Here is a 22,733-nt window from a genome sequence, read left to right on the forward strand (position 1 = left end):
CACCCGCAGAGAGACGCTGCCATTCAGCATCACGCCCCTCTCTAGGCACGCGTGGTGCATCACTGTGTCTTTTACAGGGCCCGTGGAGGGAACCTGGCCATGGCCCTGGATGATGACTTCGCTGAAGCTCCGGTATATAATAGGGATGTGAATCATTTTTTGACGATTTAAAACAATCGTCAGATATATTTTAAATCGTCAAAAATCGTTAGAGCTGCAATACAATAACAATTTCCCCGATTTATCGTCAAAAAATCGTAAATCGGGGGAGGGGGGAGGGCGGGAAAACCAGCACCCTAAAACCCACCCCGACCCTTTAAAATAAATCCCCCACCCCTCCCGAAGCCCCCCAAATGTTTTAAATTACCTGGGGTCCAGTGGGGGGTCCCGGCGCGATCTCCCGCTTTCAGGCCACGGCTGTGTTAAAAGAAATGGCGCCGGTGGCCCTTTGCCCTTACCATATGACAGGACAAAGGTAGCGCCAGCGCCATTTTGGTTTGCCCTCACTATGTCAGTGAGGGCAAAAGTAGCGCCGGCGCCATTTTGACTTTTGCCCTCACTATGTCGCTATGTCACTATGTCGACATAGTGAGGGCAAAAGTAGCACCGGCGCCATTTTGAATATTGGCAGTACAGCCCGCATGCAGGAGGTCGCTCCCGGACCCCCGCTGGACTTTTGGCAAGTCTTGTGGGGGTCAGGAGGCCCCCCCAAGCTGGACAAAAGTCCCTGGGGGGTCCAGCGGGGGTCCGGGGAGCGATCTCCTGCACTCGTGACATCGGGTGACAACAACCAAAATGGCGCCGGCGCTACCTTTGCCCTGTCATATGGTGAGGGCAAAGGGCCACTGGCGCCATTTCTTTTAGCTCAGCCGTGGCCCGAGAGCGGGAGATCGCGCCGGGACCCCCCCCCCACTGGACCCCAGGTAATTTAAAACATTTTGGGGGGGCTTCGGGAGGGTGGGGGATTTATTTTAAAGGGTCGGGGTGGGTTTTAGAGTGCCAGTTTTCCCGCCCTCCCCTGATTTACGATTTTTTACGATTTAAAAAAAACAAAAACCATGACGATCAGATTTCCCTCCCCCCCCAGCCAAAATCAATCGTTAATATGATCGATCACCCGATTCACATCCCTAGTATATAAGGCCAGGCTTAGCTCCTGTTAGTCGCCTTTGCAACAGGTCTCCATGCTGGACGTGAACTTCGTTACCTCCTGGTCATTCCTTCGTGTTCCTGGTTCCTGATCCCTTCAAGTTCCTGTTCATGGTTTGTCTTCGCTGTTCCAGTGTTCGTGTTTCCCAGCCTCCCTTCGGATTGATCTTCTCCTGGACTCGACCACTGCTTTGCCTGACTACGCTATTGATCTTCTCCTGGGCTCGACCAATGCTTTGCCTGACTACGCTACTGAATTGCAAGGGACATGGAGTAAAGAAGAAGCATTATGGATTTCTTAAAAAAAAAAGAAGATAGTGATTCCATTTTTACTGGTGTGTTCTACAGGCCACTGATTCAAACAGAAGAATTAGATAGTGAACTCATTGAGAATATCCAAAAGATGGGAATGAAGGGCAAAGTGTTGCTCACTGGAAATTTTAATCTACCAGATGTGGTTTGGAGTATCCTTTCTGTGGAATCTCCAAGTAGTAGAGAAATAATGGATGCCCTTCAAGGTGCTCTGCTCAAACAAATGATAATGAAACCCATGAGAGAGGGTGTAATACTCGATCTGGTGCTCACTAATGGTGGTAATATATCTAATGTTTGGGTAGGGGCTCACCTGAGCAGCAGTGATCATCAGAGGGTGTGGTTCAATTTTGCAGATAAGACACAGAGAAGTCACATAAAAACCCAAGTTTTGAATTTCAAAAATACTGACGTCTAAAGGAGATGTACCTGGAGGAAGAACTAGAAGACCAGGAGAAAATGGATGAGGTGGAACAAAAATGTGCCAAGTGAAATGGAGCTAATGCAAAGACAACAAATCTATATGTTAGGAAAGTAAACAAGAGTAAGTGGAAAAAGAAACTGATCTGGTTCCTAAGGAGGTGGCTGAAAAAATAAAGGCAAAAAAATTAGCGTTCAAGAAGTATAAAGGATCCCAAAAAAAAAGAACACAGGGACTAATATTGTCAAAACTGAGGGAGATGAAGAAAGAAATAAGAAAAACAAAAGGTCAAGCCTGAAAAAAGGATGGCCAAAGAGAGAAAGCAAGGAGAGAAAACATTTTTCAGATAAATCAGTGAAAGAAGAGAGTTCAGAAGTGGTACAGTGAAATTGAAAGGTGACAAGGAGCAATGTGTAGAGAGTGACAAAGAAATGGCAGAAATATTAAACAAATAATTCAGTACAGTATTCACTAAAGAAGACCCTGGAGAAGGATCACTGCCGGAAGAGAAGACAGTAGATGGTCATGGTTTAGCTGAAGATTGATTTACAGAAGATAATTATGGGAGGAGCTAGGCAAACTGAAAGTGGACAAGGCCATGGGGCAGGATGAGATATACCCCGGGGCATTGAGAGAGCTCAGAAATATTATGGTAGGGCCGCTGAAGGACCTGTTCAAAGGATCCCTGGAAACAGGAGGTGTGCCGCAGGATTGGAGAAGAGTGGTGGTGGTTCACTAGAATAGTAGCAGAGAGGAAACCATAAACTACAGATGAGTGAGCCTCATCTTTCTGGTGGGAAAATTAATGGAGACTCTGCTGAAGCACAGGATAGTGAACTATCTACAATATGGTGAAGATCCTGTCATACAAATCTGATTGATTTTTTTGATTGGGTGACTAGAGAATTGGATTGAGGAATAGCTCTCGATGTGATCTACTTGGATTTCAGCAAAGCTTTTGATACAGTGCCACATAGGAGGCTTGTGAATAAAAGGAGAAGCTTGAGTGTGAGTGTCAAGGTGCTGGCATGGATTACAAAACTAGGTGACCAATAGGAGACAGAGTGTTCTGGTAAATGAATCCTACTCTAAAGAGAAAAGTGTGTTAAGTAGAGTGTCACAGGGTTTGGTTTTCGGACTGATTCTGTTCAATATCTTTGTGATTAATATTGCGGAAGGGATAGAAGGTAAAAATTGTCTATTTCTGGATATGCAATAGAGTGGACATGCCTGAAGGAATAGAGAGAATGAAAAGGGATTTAAGAAAGCTGGAAGAGTGGTCGAAGATTTGGCAGCTGGGATTCAGTGTCAAGAATTGCTGAGTCATGCATCTGGGATGTGGTAATCCAAGAGAGATGTATTTAATAGGGGGTAAAAAATTGATGTGAACAGACCAAGGGATGGATCTTGGGGTAATAGTGTATGGAATTCTGAAGATGGCAAAACAATGTGAAAAGGCAATAGCTAAACCAGAAGAATGCTGGGCTGCATAGAAAGAGGAATAACTAGTAAGATAAAGGAGGTAATAATGCTCTTGCACAGGTCCTTGGTGAGATCTCACTGTGTTCATTTCTGCAGTCCATATCTCAAGAGGGACAAAGAAAATATGGAGGCGGTCAGAGAAGAGTATTCAAAATGGTGTGGGGTCTGCTGAGAAAACCTATGAGAGGCTGAAGGATCTGAATATGTATACCCTGGAAGAGAAAAGGTGCATTGTGTTTGTGGCATTGTGGATCCTTTGTCACAATGGAGATGACGCCGCCCACGGGGAGGAGCACCGTGGGGAACTACTGTGATAGGCTGACACAGATAGCAGACACAGTAGAAATAGAGTTTAATTGTACTGCTGTAGCTAGATGGTGAAATCAGGAAGCTAAGACACTGATCCACGAAGTGCCAGTAAGTTCAACAGGCTCAGAAGTGTAGTCTCACCCAGATGTTCATGATAGGTGGAAGCCTGCAGTGCAGGTTACGCCGTGGCTGGTGGGTGGATTTGGAGCACCGGATTGCAGAGGTACTCACAGAATGAAGGCATCTTCCTGGTGGTAGAATGGTGGGACCAAAGGTCCATGGTGCAGGATATAAAGGTAGCTAGGCCCTCGAGGAGCGAGTACCCAATGGTCCAATATTCTGAAATGTAGAGTAAAGAGAAAGACCCCCGAGGAGCGGTTGTCTAGAGCTTCTTACTGGAGTGAGGCCCTTAGAGTGAAAGTGGTGTCTAAGTGTGCAGCTTAGAACAGTCAGAGTAGTGAAGCAAAGTCTTTGCCAGCTCAAGGTGGTAGCAGAGGTGGAGGATAGATATACCCAGAGGTACTGACGTCATGCGGTGGGGCCGCCCCCGAGGTTCCTGCCATGACGTGTATTTGAGCATAGATGATGTGTGCGCTTGTGCCCTTGGAGGCCACAGGAATGAGCATGGTGGATGGGGATGCCCATGCTGGTTTGGAAACGCCGAGGCCCTCGGCACTCGGCACCAGAGGCAACCATCTTGCCGAAAGAGAGTGAAAGGGGAGAAAATGAGGTAAGGCAGAGCAGTCGCAGCTGTCTGCGACCGACGGACGCAAAAAGGTGCAGGGGAGCTATACAGACCTTTGGATACTTGAAAGGTTTTAGTGATGCTCATTTGATAAACCTTTTCCATTGGAAAGAAATCAGAAAAACTAGGGGTCACAACATGAAACTCCAGGAAGGAACATTTAGAACCAACATCAGGAATTATGTCTTCATGGAGAGGGTAGAGAATGCCTGGAATGCCCTTCCGGAGGAGGTGGTGAAGACGAAAACTGTGAAAGAATTCAAAGGGGCAAGGGATAAACACTGTGGATCACTAAAATCTAGAGGATGGAATGAAGAAAATAATTCAAGGTGATAATTTGCTGATGTGGTAGTTACTACCCTTAACCAATAAGCCTTCATACTCTTGATGCAACTCCATTATGGCTCTCTGCTTCAATGGCAGGGAGAAAGGGGGAATTGGATTTGATCAATAACTGAGGGCCCCAACATTTATGGTTTGGGGAAGCAAATTAGTATGGAGGTAACTTGCTGATGCAGCAGTTACTACCTTTAATTAATAAGCCTGTTACTTTGATGCAACTCCAACATTGTTCTCTGCTTCAACAGCAAGGTATAATGAGGAATTGGATTCAAACAGTAAACAAAGATGACCCTGACTTTTACAGTCTGAGAAACTGATAAGTAGTTATTACCTTAAGCTTGCTGGTCAGACTGGATGGACCATTTGGTCCTTTTCTGCCGACCTATGTTTCTATTTGAGCTAAATGCCAAAAAAAAAATGAATGAGGCCATTTTTGATTTGTACAAAATGAAATTAACTGAAAAATTTCATTGAATGAAAATATTCAAACATTTTCTGGTATTTTCATATTTATGGCATTCTAGAAAACAAAAAAACATTGATTTGGTGGGCTTGGCTGGGCCTTTCCTGCCAAAAAAATAATCCTGGCATGGTGTTGAGATTAAGTGACAGGCCAGGCCTGGCACCAAACTTTAGGCCAAAGTTGGGCCTGATTCCAAAGCCTAGCATCAGGCAGCCCTGGTAAAGAGGCCTCAGCTGAGTCCAATGCCAGGAAGGGTACCAAGTTCCAGGTCAGGGCCAAGGCCTGAGCCTAGCACTAGAAATGCCAGAGGTAAACTTTTATTTATTTGTTAATTTTAGTTTTGTTTTGGGGATATTTTTGTTTATTTTGGTTTTTTGGTTTGACAAATGAATCAAACCCAAAATATCACCATTAAATAAACTGAATAAGATGAAATAAAAAAAAACCCTGAAATGAAGAAATGATTGAAAATAAAAACCTTGGGGCTTCATATCTCTACAAAATTGCAACTTGTATGAGTACTTCTGAATCCCAACTCAGAATGCCACTATACTGACACCTTTTTTTTCTCAGTTCATATTTCCATGCAATGATGGAAGAAAATGATTAATGATGAATTTAAAAAATAGGTTATATACACATACATGCTACTTATATGTGTTTATGTTAATTTTACACGTGCAACTCCTGAATAACTCTTTTGAGCAGGTCTAATTTATCTGGTTAACTTAACTGGATAAGTTTGAATGTTGTTACTTCTCTGGCTAACCCCTAGATTCATCAAAATGCATTTTTTATGCATGGATAATGTCCATGATAAGAAAAAGGGGCATTTTAGGGAAATTTTAGAATTACCGCACCACACGATGACATACTGCTTCCCAGCAGGGTAAACTTATTGTGCCCTGAAGTAAGTCCTATTTTTAGATCTCCTGCTGAGAGAATGAGAGAGAGAGAAAGAATCTAGGCCTTCATATTAGTCAAGTATTTATATCTCAATAGGAGGGCCATCTAATAGCTCGAGGTGAGGTGTTGGTGGTGGTTTTGGGTTTAGGAGCCAGTTTCTCATATAGAGTGAGATGTACGAACAGCACAGTATACCTTGTGAACTTTTGATATCATTTGCAGTGAGGAAAGTCTCACAAAGATGAAATTTTGTGCTATGTTATCTCGGCCTAGCTGCCATCCATCAATCTAGGGTGAGATAACATAGTACAAAATTTCATCTTTGTGAGACTTTTCTCACTGCACATGATGTCAAATCTTCACCAAGGTGTATTGTGCTGTTCGTACATCTCAATCTACATGAGAACCAATGTCTCACCTCGAGCTATTAGATGGCCCTCTTATTGAGATATAAATAGTTGGACTCTGTGCAGGCTTCCCAGGAGGTGCTCACTCTCTTGCCCAGAAATGGCCAATTCTAAAAATTTAATAAGTTACGGCCATTTTTGAACATATCACACAGATTAACGCCTGGGAAAAAGGGGAAACTAAAGCCATGCTATAGCATGCATTATGCTATTGCACAGTGCAATATTGCCCCTCATTTTCATTAATCCTGCCCAAATTTCTCCCTGATCTCACCCCTTCCAAAAATGTGTATTCATGCTGTACGTTACCATTATTATCACATGCGTTATGGCGTTAACTCATGTGTTAATGCGTTATCACATGCATTAACGCCATAATGCATTTTGATGAATGACCTTATAAGTTAGCATATAAGAAGCTCTTCACAAGAACATCCATATCCCAACCACCACTTATCTGATTAACAACTTAGCCAGATAAGTACTTATCCAGCTAAATGGGGGCCCATCTAATGGGAACATATTTTCAACTTCTGTCACTTAGCTGGATATGTCTGTTCATATCTGGCTAAGTACCTCTGAATATCAGCCTTTTATGAAAGTAGAAAGACATGGTTTTGTGTTCATAGTTTATGAAGCAAATAATGGGTCTACTGCCAACATAATTTCTCTATTTTAAAAGCTTCTTAGAATTTTGCTTAGAATTTTGCTTGTGAAAGTATTAAGGAATACATATAGGAGTCAGGAGTAGATACTGATTACTGACTATCAAAAATAGACAAAATTCAGTGATATTCAATCAGAAAAATAATCAACACATCCTGAATAAAACAGATAAATTGTGCACAATACCTGGTATATCAAATACATAGCTTATAATACAATGTTAAGATTATTTACAGTCCACATAATCAAGGACGTTTGATGCACAAAACCTTTCATTTAGAAAGTAAATACCCAAGTTGTATAATAAGGTACACTTCTTTGAAGAAGCAAATTATTATGGGTTGACACATATTTTCATATCAGATATGTAGATTGAATACATTTTTAATATTTTGAAAATAAAAAATACTTGAAACCTACAGAAAACTTGAAATAATCCTGCACTTTTCTATAGTAGCATCAGAACATTTGATGATTTGCACCTGATTAATAAAACCTGTCTGAAAATAAAGAGAAAATCCATTTTCTCTATTTCAGGGAAGGGATTGTTTTATTTTCGTGCTGCAATGTAAGGTGCCACTTTTTGCAGGATTGATATTTTATCCCAAACATCTCATTTATTCTACATCTAATCTTCAATCTTATAAAGTATTGAATCAATTCCTTTGTAAATTCACCAGCCACCAACGCTGCAGAGATTGCAAAGATTTAGTCAATACCTCTTAAACTAAGGTTAGCATTGGATAGATACATCTGTTTGTATCTTTGTGGTCCAATCATCCTGTCTATTAGACAAATTCCTTTGTTAGACCTTCTTTCACACAATCTCTCTCTTTCTTACAAATAATAATCTGGCAGCAGGAGCAACTACTACAACGCAAACACTGCCAATCCACATAGAAAAGCTTAGTGCTGTGTTTTTTTACAGAACACACAAAATAATTGTTAACTTATATGTTTCTATTTTTCGACTTGACTTGAAGTTAAATAGAATTATAGCTTTCAAAATGCAAAAGAATTCACCAAACATACTAAAGTGTGATGAGCTACTATAAAGCTCATGTGGCAATAAAGAATTGGAACTAAATTAGGCCCCAAGGAAATGGAATTGTAAAACCGTTATTGCGAAATAAAGCAAACAGGAATGTTGATATGATTATCTGTGCCACAGTCTGCTACTCAGTGGACAATGACTACACATACAAGCAAATGAAAGCAGCTGACCACGTACCCACACACCTTGGCAGGGGTGCACTCCATACACGTCGACCACCACCAAGACAGATGATTTCAGAGGCTCCTTCTAGTCGGTATCCAGGTGAACAGGTAAATGATAAAGTATCTCCTACTCCAAAATGAAATCCTATTCGATTACCAAACTGAGGAATGCCAGGGTCCTCACAGGGCTCCAGAATATATTCTAATAATAACAACAAAAAAGAGAGAAATGTTTGTATTCTGTTTTTATTCAGTAGACAATAACATTGTAGACCAATTTAATGTTTGATGTCTAGAAAACATTACAGCAAAACACAAAGTGGAGCTACCACTCATTTTTTACGCGTCGTTCCAAGGACTGCTGAGAAAAGACGGTGTCCAACTATTAAAGAAGGGGCAAAGTATTTTTCCAGAACAGATTGGCAAACCTACTGAGGAAGTTTAAACCAAGATCACTAGGGATAATTTAAAAAAGCCCTCAGGTAAGTGTAAGAACTCAAGCAAGTAAAATATTAAACACATATAGAAATGTGAGACCATCTTGGAAGAGGCTGATTTGGATGTAGCAGCTGTCACAAAGGTATGGTTCATGGAAAACCATAACTGGGTTATAGTTATATTGGGCTACAATCTTTTCAGGAAGAACAGGGTAGGACAAATGGGAGGATGAGTGATGCTATACATAAAAAATAATATTAAAAGAACAGGCTTTTGAGGTAAAAGGAATGGAATATCTATTTAAGCTGGTATAATATTCTGTACAGAATTCCATCAGAGGTAGAAGAAATTAGGGATGTGAATCGTTTTCTATATCGTCTTAACAATAGAAATCGTGTGGCAGGGCAAGAAAATCGTCTTAGGCACGATTTTTTAGTTAAAAAATCGTTAAAAATCGTTTTTTCCGATTAGTGCGCACTAACTCAAGTTAGTGCTCACTAACGGGAGTTAGTGCGCACTAACTGGGAGTTAGTGCGCACTAACTGAAAATGATACAATTTGATACTTTTCAGGTCAGTTAAGGTCAGTTTAGGAATGAATATGTATTCCTATTGGCTGCCCTCTTATTTATTCATGTTACCAAGTTTCCTACTGACAGTATATGGGGGATGGGAAATGGAAACAGTTGGTAGCTTGACAAAACAAGTAATGTGATCAGTCAATGTGACTAGAACTTGTGCCCTAACCCTGCTACCAGGGGTATTGTGATCTTCCTGCACACAGTGCCCTATCCCTATTAATACCAGGAGTGTTGTGATCTTCCTGCACACAGTGCCCTATCCCTAATACCAGGGGTGTTGTGATCTTCCTGCACACAGTGCCCTATTCCTGATACTGGGGGTGTTGTGATCTTCCTGCACACAGTGCCCTATTCCTGATACCGGGGGTGTTGTGATCTTCTTGCACACATCCCGGTATCAGGGATAGGGCACTGCATGCAGGAAGATCACAACACTCCTGGTATTAATAGGGATAGGGCACTGCATGCAGGAAGATCACAACACTCCTGGTATTAATAGGGATAGGGCACTGCATGCAGGAAGATCACAACACCCCTGGTATCAGGGATAGGGCACTGTGTGCAGGAAGATCACAATACCCCGGAGGAGTGACGGTCAGGCAGCTCCCCCCTGTCTGTGAAGCCAGCCTCTCACTAGTAATGCAGGGAGGGAGCTGTCTCAGACTTCACCATCCTCCCCCCCCCCTTACCCACACACCATTCACTAGCTGGGACATGGGGGAAGTCAGGAGTGAGGGTCAGGCAGCTCCCCCCTGTCTGTGAAGCCAGCCTCTCACTAGTAATGCAGGGAGGGAGCTGTCTCAGACTTCACCATCCACCCCCCCCCCCTCACCCACACACCATTCACTAGCTGGGACATGGGGGAAGTCAGGAGTGAGGGACAGGCAGCTCCCCCCTGTCTGTGAAGCCAGCCTCTCACTAGTAATGCAGGGAGCGAGCTGTCTCAGACTTCACCATCCTCCCCCCCCCCCCTCACCCACACACCATTCACTAGCTGGGACATGGGGGAAGTCAGGAGTGAGGATCAGGCAGCTCCCCCCTGTCTGCGAAGCCAGCCTCTCACTAGTAATGCAGGGAGGGAGCTGTCTCAGACTTCACCATCCTCCCCCCCCCCTCACCCACACACCATTCACTAGCTGGGACATGGGGGAAGTCAGGAGTGAGGGTCAGGCAGCTCCCCCCTGTCTGTGAAGCCAGCCTCTCACTAGTAATGCAGGGAGGGAGCTGTCTCAGACTTCACCATCCTCCCCCCCCCCCTCACCCACACACCATTCACTAGCTGGGACATGGGGGAAGTCAGTAGTGAGGGTCAGGCAGCTCCCCCCTGTCTGTGAAGCCAGCCTCTCACTAGTAATGCAGGGAGGGAGCTGTCTCAGACTGGTATCAGGGTTAGGGCACTGTGTGCAGGAAGATCACAACACTCCTGGTATTAATAGGGATAGGGCACTGTAAGAGATGACTGTAGTAGATTGAATAAAGATCTGATGTTTCTGCTCTCCTCACACCAAACAAAAACAACACACAAGCAGAGAAGCCCTTCTTACAAAGCTGAGCTAGTGAGTTAAGTAGGAGGGAAAGTAAACATACTGGTGCCAGTGTGGCTACTTAAAAAATACACTTACCAACAATCAATTACATATATTTGAACTGTGTACAGTTCCAGCCAGGACCACCTTTCTAAAATGCACAGTGATTGGCAAATTCAACATGCACTAGCATTTCAGGTGCCTGCTAACAAAAATAATAAACAAACAAGTTCTAGTCACGTGAGTGCTGATCATTACATTACTTTTTTTGTCAAGCTTCCAACTGTTTCCATTTCACATCCCCCCAACCATATTGGTAACATCAATAGATAAGAGCACAGCCAGCCAATAGGAATACATACATACATATTCATTCCTAAGTGACCTTTACTGACCTGGGAAGTGTGAACACTTTGTTTCATTTTCTGTTGGTGTTCGTTAGTTTCCAGTTCCATTTCCCATCCCCCCAACCATCACCTCAGTGGTAACCTTGGTAACATCAATAGATAAGAGGGCAGCCAGCCAATAGGAACACATATTCATTCGTAACTGACCTTCAGTGACCTGGAAAGTGTTTATTTGTATCATTTTCAGTTAGTGCGCACTAACTCGAGTTAGTGCGCACTAACACGATTTAACGATTTTTAACGATAAATCGTTAGAATTTCTATTGTATCGTGTTCTATAACGATTTAAGACGATATAAACATTATCGGATGATAATTTTAATCGTTGAAAAACGATTCACATCCCTAGAAGAAATGGATAGAGATTTAATGGAGAATATTCACAACATTGCAATGAAAAGAATGTAGTATTGCTAGTTGATTTCAATCTGCTGGGGTGTCTTCTAAAAGCAGGTGGATCTTGGATTCTTTGCAGATAGAACTCCATTGAGTGGCAATTGAACATACATTTGAGGGAGCAATTGGTGTTTACCAATGAGGACAGTGTTTTTGATGGCAGAGTGGATGATTATTTGGTTTACTATTAGCATACAGGTGGTGATCAGGGTTGAGGGTCCTAGACTTCAGGAAAACTATTAAAATGGGGGAGTACCTCACCAAGTATTAGCAGTATTAGTCAAAACTAAAAGGACATATGGTAAGGGAAACTAAACTTTTTGTTAAGAAAGTAAATAAAGGTAAGAGGAAAAAATGGCTACATTGTTTTGTAAAGAAGTAGATAAAAAAGTAAGAAAAATCTTGCCTTATCTTTCAAACCAGTGCATGGGCACACATTTTTGTGTTACTGTTGTCGCATGCCTAGGGACACGGCTATTTTATAACTTGCATGATCATTAGGGATGTGAATCGGGCTTCGGCCGATTGAAAATATCATCGATATTTTCAAAATCGTCAAAAATCGGGGGCTCCCCCGAAACGATAGGAGAACCCCACGATATTGATCGTGGGGGTTCTCTTATCATTTTGGGGGAGGGTGGGAAAAACAGCACACAAAAATAACCCCTAAACCCACCCGACCCTTTAAAACTAATCCCTTTACTTCTCCCACCCTCCTGACCCCCCAAAAAACATTTTACAGGTACCTGGTGGTCCAGTGGGGTCCTGGGAGCGATCTCCCGCTTGGAGGGAACTTTCCTTCGCCCTCCCCCCACCTTCCCCTCCCTTCCCCTACCTAACCCACCCCCCCCGGCCCTATCTAAACCCCCCTTACCTTTATTCCACGATTTACGCCTGCGAAAAGCAGACGTAAATCTGCGTGTGTCAGCCGGCTGCCCTGCTCCGTGTTCCGGTCCCGGGGGCTGGTCCGGAGGCCGCGGCCACGCCCCTGGAACGCCCCGGGCCGAAACCACGCCCGCGTCACCGCCCCCCAAAACGCCGCGTCACGCCCCTGAAACGCCGTGTCATTTGGCCACGCCCCGACACGCCCCCTCCCGCCCCTTTTAAAAAACCCCGGGACTTACGCGCGTCCCGGGACTCTGCGCGAGCCGGCGCGCGAGGGCCCTGCGTGCGTAAATCCGCCCAGATTTACGTGCGCAGGGCATTTAAAATCTGCCCCATAGTGTACTTGGATTTCATTAAGGCCTTTTGACAGGAGACATAAATAAGTTGAGCATCCTTGGTATGGAATCTAGAGCAACTAATTAGGTTAGAACCTGGATGAGTAGGTGGGAACAACAGGTGGTGGTAAATCGAGTTTACTTGGAGGAAAGGGTTTTACTAGTAATGCACCTTAGGGATTAGTCCTGGCACAGGTCTTTTTCAACATTTTCATGAGAAACATAGTGGAGGGATTGTCAGGAAAGGTTTGCCTTTTTTTCAGGAGATACCAAACTTTGCAACAGGGTAGACAGCCAGAAAGGTATGGAAATCGTGAGGAGGGTTTTTAGCAAAGTTTGAGAAATATTTTAGAGACTTCTAGTTAAGATGTAATGCTAAAAGAAATGCAGAGCAGTGCATTTAGGCTGCAAAAACCATGGAAGTGGTTCAGTATTAGAGGTGAAATTCTTCTAAGCATGAAAAAAGAATGAGGTCTGGGGGTGATTGTATCTGATGATCTTAAGGAGGCCAAACAGGTATATAAAGTGACAACAAAAGCCAGAAAACTGCTTGGCTGCATAGAGAGAGGAAACAAAGAGGTAATATTGCCATATATATAGATCCCTGGTGAGACCTAATTTAGAGTAATGTATACAATTCTGGAGACTGCACCATCAAAAGTATATGGAGTTGGAGTCAGTCCAGAGGGTGACTATTAAAATGATCAATGGTCTTCATTCTAAAACAGATAGGGATATACTTAAAGATCTTAGCATGCACACCCTAGAGGTAAGATGAGATATGGGAGATAGGGATGTGAATCGTTTTCCATATCGTCTTAACGATAGAAATCATGTGGCAGGGCAAGAAAATCGTCTTAGGCACGATTTTTTAGTTAAAAAATCGTTAAAAATTGTTTTTTCCGATTAGTGCGCACTAACTCGAGATAGTGCGCACTAACTGGGAGTTAGTGCGCACTAACTGAAAATGATACAATTTGACACTTTTCAGGTCAGTTAAGGTCAGTTTAGGAATGAATATGTATTCCTATTGGCTGCCCTCTTATTTATTCATGTTACCAAGTTTCCTACTGACAGTATATGGGGGATGGGAAATGGAAACAGTTGGTAGCTTGACAAAACAAGTAATGTGATCAGTCAATGTGACTAGAACTTGTGCCCTAACCCTGATACCAGGGGTATTGTGATCTTCCTGCACACAGTGCCCTATCCCTATTAATACCAGGAGTGTTGTGATCTTCCTGCACACAGTGCCCTATCCCTAATACCAGGGGTGTTGTGATCTTCCTGCACACAGTGCCCTATTCCTGATACTGGGGGTGTTGTGATCTTCCTGCACACAGTGCCCTATTCCTGATACCGGGGGTGTTGTGATCTTCTTGCACACATCCCGGTATCAGGGATAGGGCACTGCATGCAGGAAGATCACAACACTCCTGGTATTAATAGGGATAGGGCACTGCATGCAGGAAGATCACAACACTCCTGGTATTAATAGGGATAGGGCACTGCATGCAGGAAGATCACAACACCCCTGGTATCAGGGATAGGGCACTGTGTGCAGGAAGATCACAATACCCCGGAGGAGTGAGGGTCAGGCAGCTCCCCCCTGTCTGTGAAGCCAGCCTCTCACTAGTAATGCAGGGAGGGAGCTGTCTCAGACTTCACCATCCTCCCCCCCCCCCCTCACCCACACACCATTCACTAGCTGGGACATGGGGGAAGTCAGGAGTGAGGGTCAGGCAGCTCCCCCCTGTCTGTGAAGCCAGCCTCTCACTAGTAATGCAGGGAGGGAGCTGTCTCAGACTTCACCATCCTCCCCCCCCCCCCTCACCCACACACCATTCACTAGCTGGGACATGGGGGAAGTCAGGAGTGAGGGTCAGGCAGCTCCCCCCTGTCTGTGAAGCCAGCCTCTCACTAGTAATGCAGGGAGGGAGCTGTCTCAGACTTCACCATCCTCCCCCCCCCCCCCCTCACCCACACACCATTCACTAGCTGGGACATGGGGGAAGTCAGGAGTGAGGGTCAGGCAGCTCCCCCCTGTCTGTGAAGCCAGCCTCTCACTAGTAATGCAGGGAGGGAGCTGTCTCAGACTTCACCATCCTCCCCCCCCCTCACCCACACACCATTCACTAGCTGGGACATGGGGGAAGTCAGGAGTGAGGGTCAGGCAGCTCCCCCCTGTCTGTGAAGCCAGCCTCTCACTAGTAATGCAGGGAGGGAGCTGTCTCAGACTTCACCATCCTCCCCCCCCCCCCTCACCCACACACCATTCACTAGCTGGGACATGGGGGAAGTCAGGAGTGAGGGTCAGGCAGCTCCCCCCTGTCTGTGAAGCCAGCCTCTCACTAGTAAAGCAGGGAGGGAGCTGTCTCAGACTTCACCATCCTCCCCCCCCCTCACCCACACACCATTCACTAGCTGGGACATGGGGGAAGTCAGGAGTGAGGGTCAGGCAGCTCCCCCCTGTCTGTGAAGCCAGCCTCTCACTAGTAATGCAGGGAGGGAGCTGTCTCAGACTTCACCATCCTCCCCCCCCCCCCCCTCACCCACACACCATTCACTAGCTGGGACATGGGGGAAGTCAGGAGTGAGGGTCAGGCAGCTCCCCCCTGTCTGTGAAGCCAGCCTCTCACTAGTAATGCAGGGAGGGAGCTGTCTCAGACTTCACCATCCCCCCCCCTCACCCACACACCATTCACTAGCTGGGACATGGGGGAAGTCAGGAGTGAGGGTCAGGCAGCTCCCCCCTGTCTGTGAAGCCAGCCTCTCACTAGTAATGCAGGGAGGGAGCTGTCTCAGACTTCACCATCCACCCCCCCCCCCCCTCACCCACACACCATTCACTAGCTGGGACATGGGGGAAGTCAGGAGTGAGGGTCAGGCAGCTCCCCCCTGTCTGTGAAGCCAGCCTCTCACTAGTAATGCAGGGAGGGAGCTGTCTCAGACTTCACCATTCTCCCCCCCCCCTCACCCACACACCATTCACTAGCTGGGACATGGGGGAAGTCAGGAGTGAGGGTCAGGCAGCTCCCCCCTGTCTGTGAAGCCAGCCTCTCACTAGTAATGCAGGGAGGGAGCTGTCTCAGACTTCACCATCCTCCCCCCCCCCCCTCACCCACACCCCATTCACTAGCTGGGACATGGGGGAAGTCAGGAGTGAGGGTCAGGCAGCTCCCCCCCTGTCTGTGAAGCCAGCCTCTCACTAGTAATGCAGGGAGGGAGCTGTCTCAGACTTCACCATCCTCCCCCCCCCCCCTCACCCACACACCATTCACTAGCTGGGACATGGGGGAAGTCAGGAGTGAGGGTCAGGCAGCTCCCCCCTGTCTGTGAAGCCAGCCTCTCACTAGTAATGCAGGGAGGGAGCTGTCTCAGACTTCACCATCCACCCCCCCCCCCTCACCCACACACCATTCACTAGCTGGGACATGGGGGAAGTCAGGAGTGAGGGTCAGGCAGCTCCCCCCTGTCTGTGAAGCCAGCCTCCCACTAGTAATGCAGGGAGGGAGCTGTCTCAGACTTCACCATCCTCCCCCCCCCCCCTCACCCACACACCATTCACTAGCTGGGACATGGGGGAAGTCAGGAGTGAGGGTCAGGCAGCTCCCCCCCTGTCTGTGAAGCCAGCCGCTCACTAGTAATGCAGGGAGGGAGCTGTCTCAGACTTCACCATCCTCCCCCCCCCCCCGCCTCACCCACACACCATTCACTAGCTGGGACATGGGGGAAGTCAGGAGTGAGGGTCAGGCAGCTCCCCCCTGTCTGTGAAGCCAGCCTCTCACTAGTAATGCAGGGAGGGAGCTGTCTCAGACTGGTATCAGGGTTAGGGCACTGTGTGCAGGAAGATCACAACACTCCTGGTATTAATAGGGATAGGGCACTGTAAGAGATGACTGTAGTAGATTGAATAAAGATCTGATGTTTCTGCTCTCCTCACACCAAACAAAAACAACACACAAGCAGAGAAGCCCTTCTTACAAAGCTGAGCTAGTGAGTTAAGTAGGAGGAAAAGTAAACATACTGGTGCCAGTGTGGCTACTTAAAAAATACACTTACCAACAATCAATTACATATATTTGAACTGTGTACAGTTCCAGCCAGGACCACCTTTCTAAAATGCACAGTGATTGGCAAATTCAACATGCACTAGCATTTCAGGTGCCTGCTAACAAAAATAATAAACAAACAAGTTCTAGTCAGGTGAGTGCTGATCATTACATTACTTTTTTTGTCAAGCTTCCAACTGTTTCCATTTCCCATCCCCCCAACCATCACCTCAGTGGTAACCTTGGTAACATCAATAGATAAGAGGGCAGCCAGCCAATAGGAACACATATTCATTCCTAACTGACCTTCAGTGACCTGGAAAGTGTTTATTTGTATCATTTTCAGTTAGTGCGCACTAAATCGAGTTAGTGCGCACTAACGGGGAGTTAGTGCGCACTAACTCGAGTTAGTGCGCACTAACACGATTTAACGATTTTTAACGATAAATCGTTAGAATTTCTATTGTATCGTGTTCTATAACGATTTAAGACGATATAAACATTATCGGACGATAATTTTAATCGTTGAAAAACGATTCACATCCCTAATGGGAGATGTGATTGAGACATTTAAATATCTCAAAGGTTTCCATGCACAGGAAACTAGTCTTTCAGTGGAAAGGAGCCTCTAGAATAGGATGAGGGTGAAATGGAGTAGACTCAGAAGTAATCTTAGAAAATATTTCTTTACAAAAAAGTTTAGTGGATGCATTGAATTGGAGGCATGGCATTGTCTCCTAGCAGAGGTGGTGGAGAGAAAAATGTTATTTGAATTCAGGAAAGCATGGAATCAATACAGGGGATCTCTAAGGGTGTGACGGTAATCGTAAGGCTTGATAAAAAAGATGGATAGGCAGACTAGATGGACCATATGGTCTTTTTCTGCCATCATGTTTCTAGTTTTTATGTTTCTAAAAGCTAGTCAAAAACATAATAGATTAGTCCAGGAAAAAGTTATCACTTACAACTTATTTATTGAACTTTTATTTCTTCATGGCTGGGTGAATTAACAATGAAATCACACCAAAGTACTTTCTCAAACAGACAAAAACTCAGCACATTGACCTTGTAGTCTTACAGGAATGTTCTATCTGAAATTAGCACTACTGCATGTTTCTCAGTAATATGCTTTGCTATATTCTTGGAATATTCTATATATGACTAATAACTACTGCTATTCCAAGTTTGCATTTCCACAACTAATAGCATCTTCTGATCTTTCTTTTCTTACAACTAATGAATTTATTTAACCTTTTTCACACTTTTCACATATTGCATTTCCTTACCAGAGAAAGTAATGTTAAATCCTTCATATGATATTGAAAAATCTGAAATGAAACGCAGCTGAGCCCTGAAATTTCCATAGAGACCAGCATTGATTGCTGCAGGGATTTCAGAACCAGTCAGCCGTGCCAGTGGTTGCGTAAAACTGCCATTCTCTGTGATTAGTAAGTAGTCATGAAGATCTTCCAAATGAAAGGTATGAAAGGTGAACTGCACGCCTGTTAGAAAAGTAAAAGAAGCCTTTAAGATCATATCATTAGCACAAAGGCAATTTTATAAAGCATGATATTTTCTGGAAAAAAAAAAAACAACACACATTTCATTAGTAATTGTGCATCCAAAAATAAATCACATTGAAAATCCTCATGTTAATTGATTTGTGCCTTTCCTTTTGCTGTAATAATTTATAAATAAAACAACTGGTTATAGCATATGAATACCTGAATCATACATGTTCTGTATCAATTTTCTGTCACAAGAACATATGAATTGCCATGCTGGGTCACACCAAGGTCCACTGAGCCCAGAATCCGGTCTTTATGTTTCTTATTAGTGTTATTTGGATGATCCACTAAAATATTTATTTTACAGGAATGGAGGATAATTTTATAACTATGTGCTTAGCAATAAAGTCTGCATGCATCTTTTTCATGCAGATTTTGCCCTGAATTTTCCATATAAGCGGGCTGTTATGCATAGAAACTCACAAGGTTACAACTGTTGAGGGCATAAATTCTACAGGTGAATTTCTACATTATACGTTTAAAGTACAGAAGTACATATGTAACTCCCAACTTCGCCCTAGGAAAGTCCCTCTCCAGTGTATGCACAAAATCATGTTAGGCACAGAATTGTAAATGCACTGAGTGAACCACAGGATATTTAAAAATGGCATTTACACATATAATACCATGCTTTGAAAATTCAAGTCAAAGTGTGGAATCTGGACTTTGAGCCCTATTCACAAAAGCATGCTAGTGCTAGTGTTTGAGCATGGAAAATGTGTTATTAGTGAATAAGGCCTCAAAGGAAATGCTGGACCTGCTGGAACGTAGCATATGTTTTTGCATATAAAAGTGTAATCAACCTTTGCGGCGGATTTTAAAAGGCCCGCGCGCATAAATCCTTCTGGATTTACGCGCGCAGGGCCCTCTTGCGCCGGCGTGCCTATTTTGCATAGGCCGCCGGCGTGTGTAAAGCCCCGGGACGCGCGTAAGTCCCAGGGCTTTCGAAAAAGGGAGGGAGGGGGCGTGTCCGGGGGCGTTCCCGAAACGACGTGGTGTTTCGGGGGCGTGCCGCGGCATTTCGGGGGTGGGCCCGGGGGCATGGTCAAGGCCTCCGGACAAGCCCCCGGGACCGGAGGACGGAGCGGGGCTGCCGGCCGACATGCGCAAAGTTACGCCTGCTTTCAGCAGGCGTAACTTTGCCGACAAAGGTAGGGGGGGGTTTAGATAGGGCCGGGGGGGTGGGTTAGGGAGGGGAAGGTGGGGGGAGGGCGAAGAAAAGTTCCCTCCGTGGCTGCTCCAAAATCGGAGCGGCCTCGGAGGGAACAGGCAGGCCGCACTGGGCTCGGCGCGTGCAGATTGCACAAATGTGCACCCCCTTGCATGCGCCGACCCTGGATTTTATAAGATACGCGCTGCTACGCGCGTATCTTATAAAATCCAGCGTACTTTTGTTCGTGCCTGGTGCCTTTGTGAATAGGGCTGAATGTGAATGTTAACTAAATAATATGCATATGAGCCATTAGATTATTCAACTACTGAACATATTAGGGATGAGCATAGAAAACATTGACATAATTCTATTGGCCAAGCAAAATAAACAGATCCAGTTGTATTGCCAGTCCTGGCCTACCTGCCAACTCACAAAGCTTCTGGTGTATGGGTAGCATCTCTCAGACCAATGCCCATAATCAAGACTTCTTTTGAAAGAATGGGCATAAGAACATAAGAACATAAGAAATTTCCATGTTGGGTCAGAAAAAGAGCAATTGGTCCATCCAGTCTGCCCATCAAGCTTATTATGGTAGTAAATGCCCTGCAGGTTAGCTTCATGTTTCTGTTAAGGGTCGTAACTACTGTTCCATGCAGGTTATCCACAAGCCTTATGTTAAAGGTAGTAATATTAAAAATCAAAACCGAGAAACTGTTAAACCTATAGAAAAATTAGTTCCAGAAATATTTTTACAGAGTGAGCAGCCTTTGCATTTCAAGCAATGTCTAGTAGGGATGTGCAGAGGGTACGGATTCATCCGATTCGGTATTCGTATTCGCCGGCAGGTAAATATGTTGCATTTGTTCAATGGCGACCCTGACACGTTGATACATGCATTCATTTTCTGGTTCTCATTAAAGTCAATGGGGGAAGTATTTGCAGCCTATTTTTGGCTGCAGAACTGAGGTTTTATTATCAATTTTGATGAAACTTCTGAGGAGCAATCATCAGAACAACAAAAGAGCTCCAAGGTACTTAGACTTTAAAGGGGTCAAGCCCACCTAGGGGCATAAGGCCTGGACAGACAGGCACAGCAATCGAGGCCAAGCCCATGTAGGGATATAAGGCCTGGACGGACAAGCACAGCAATCGAGGACAGAGGCCAAGGCCACGTAGGTACATAAGGCCTGGATGGACAGGCACAGCAATCGAGGACAGAGGTCAACCCACATAGGGACATAAGGACTGGACGAACAGGCACAGCATCGAGGACAGAGGTCAAGCCCACCTAGGGACATAAGGCCTGGATGTATAGGCACAGCAATTGAGTTCAAACCCTTGTAGGGACATAAGGCTTGGACGAACAGGCACAGCAGTCGAGGACATAGGTCAAGGCAACATAGGGACATAAGGCCTGGACAGACAGGCACAGCAATCAAGGACAGTGGTCAAGCCTACCTAGTGACATAAGGCCTGGATGAACAGGCACAGCAATCGAGGACAGAGGTCAAGCCAACCTAGGGACATAAGGCCTGGACGGACAGGCACAGCAATTAAGGACAGAGGTCAAGCCCACCTAGGGACATAAGGCCTGGATAGACAGGCACAGCAATCGAGGACAGAGGTCAAGCCCACCTAGGGACATAAGGCCTGGACGGACAGGCAAAGCAATCGAGGTCAAACCCTTGTAGGGACATAAGGCCTGGACAGTGGACGGACAGGCACAGTGTTAGAGGTCAGGCCTTTGTAGGGAAGTACGGCCTGGACAGTGGATGGACAGGCACAGTATTAGAAGTAATGCCCTTGTAGGGACGTATAGCCTGGACAGTGGATGGTTAGGGACAGCGTTTCAGGTCAGGCCCTTGTAGGGACATACAGCCTGGACAGTGGATGGACAGGCATGGCGCTTCAGGTCAGGTACATGTGCTGCAGTGTTTAAATTATCTGGAGCATAGGAGGCAGTTGGAGCTGCTGCAATGCTTTCAATTGCTTTTATTCATCTTGTCATTCACAGGGAAAATTTGGAAACTCAAGCAAAGGCAGGTTTACTTTCAAAAACACTAGCATTTCCATCAACTCTGGTGCCAGCCTTGAGTGGTGAGGGCTCATGATATCCCCTGTCATTGAAAAGACACATTCACTGGGCACACTGTTAGTGGACATGGAAGATATCACTGAGCCACTTTGGCTAGGTGCTGCCAGACAGTGGCCTTGTGTGCCCAATATGCCAGTGGATCTGTCTGCATGTTCTCTGTCGGCTCTGAGAGATACCGTGTCACTGACAGCTGTGCTGGTGTGTCCTTTGCTTAGGTGGGCTGAGAGTCACTCATGCTAGCTGCTTTTTGTCTAGCCCATAGCACAATAGATGAATCTTTATGGGCAACATGCCTTTGGCATTCTGAAGTGGAGGAGGAGGAGGAGGTACTAGCTGTCACTGACAGAGTGCTGCTCCAGCTTGGGCTACTACAACTCTCTGAAGTGCCCGCTGTTTCCACCTCTGCTTCATGCCTAATCTGTCTCTGCGTATGGCGCTCCTGTTCACGGACTTTTGATAACAGCAGGTCCTTCATCAATAAGAGACAATTGTACTGTAAGATGAGTTTCCCTTTCACACGGGGATCACAGACTGTAGCAAGCATGTATGAGTTCTGTTCTGTTAAAGGCCTTAAACTTTCTTCCACCTCTGCTGCAAAATATCCAGACAATGCAGCACCTCAAGTGTCATTCCCTTTTCCTGTTTAAAGGCCTCCAAATTTTCATCCAGGAAATTAACTATAGGGATGATGTCAGCCAAGGTGGCACTTCTAGAACTCAGCTCCTCCATGACATCCTTGAAGGGCTGCAGGATTTTTACCAGCTGACTCATGACTAACCAATCATGATGCCATAGGGGATTCTGCACACTTATGTCCATTGTACCAGAAAGTTCATGAAGGGGTGTCTGCAGCTCCACTAATCTCTCGAGCATCATAA

The 22,733-nt window shown here is 45.2% G+C and overlaps 1 protein-coding gene across 1 annotated transcript in view; it reads right to left on the reverse strand.

Moving 5' to 3' along the window:
* CSMD3 (CUB and Sushi multiple domains 3) overlaps nucleotides 1-22,733 on the reverse strand; it is a 3,551,396-nt gene that overhangs the window by 1,564,307 nt on the left and 1,964,356 nt on the right. Inside the window, 2 exon segments of the mRNA XM_029591914.1 lie at nucleotides 8,434-8,622; nucleotides 18,326-18,541. Of these exon segments, the coding sequence (XP_029447774.1) occupies nucleotides 8,434-8,622; nucleotides 18,326-18,541 (405 nt within the window).

This window comes from Rhinatrema bivittatum, chromosome 2 (genome assembly GCF_901001135.1).
Source record: "Rhinatrema bivittatum chromosome 2, aRhiBiv1.1, whole genome shotgun sequence".
NCBI classification, from domain to species: Eukaryota; Metazoa; Chordata; class Amphibia; order Gymnophiona; family Rhinatrematidae; genus Rhinatrema; species Rhinatrema bivittatum.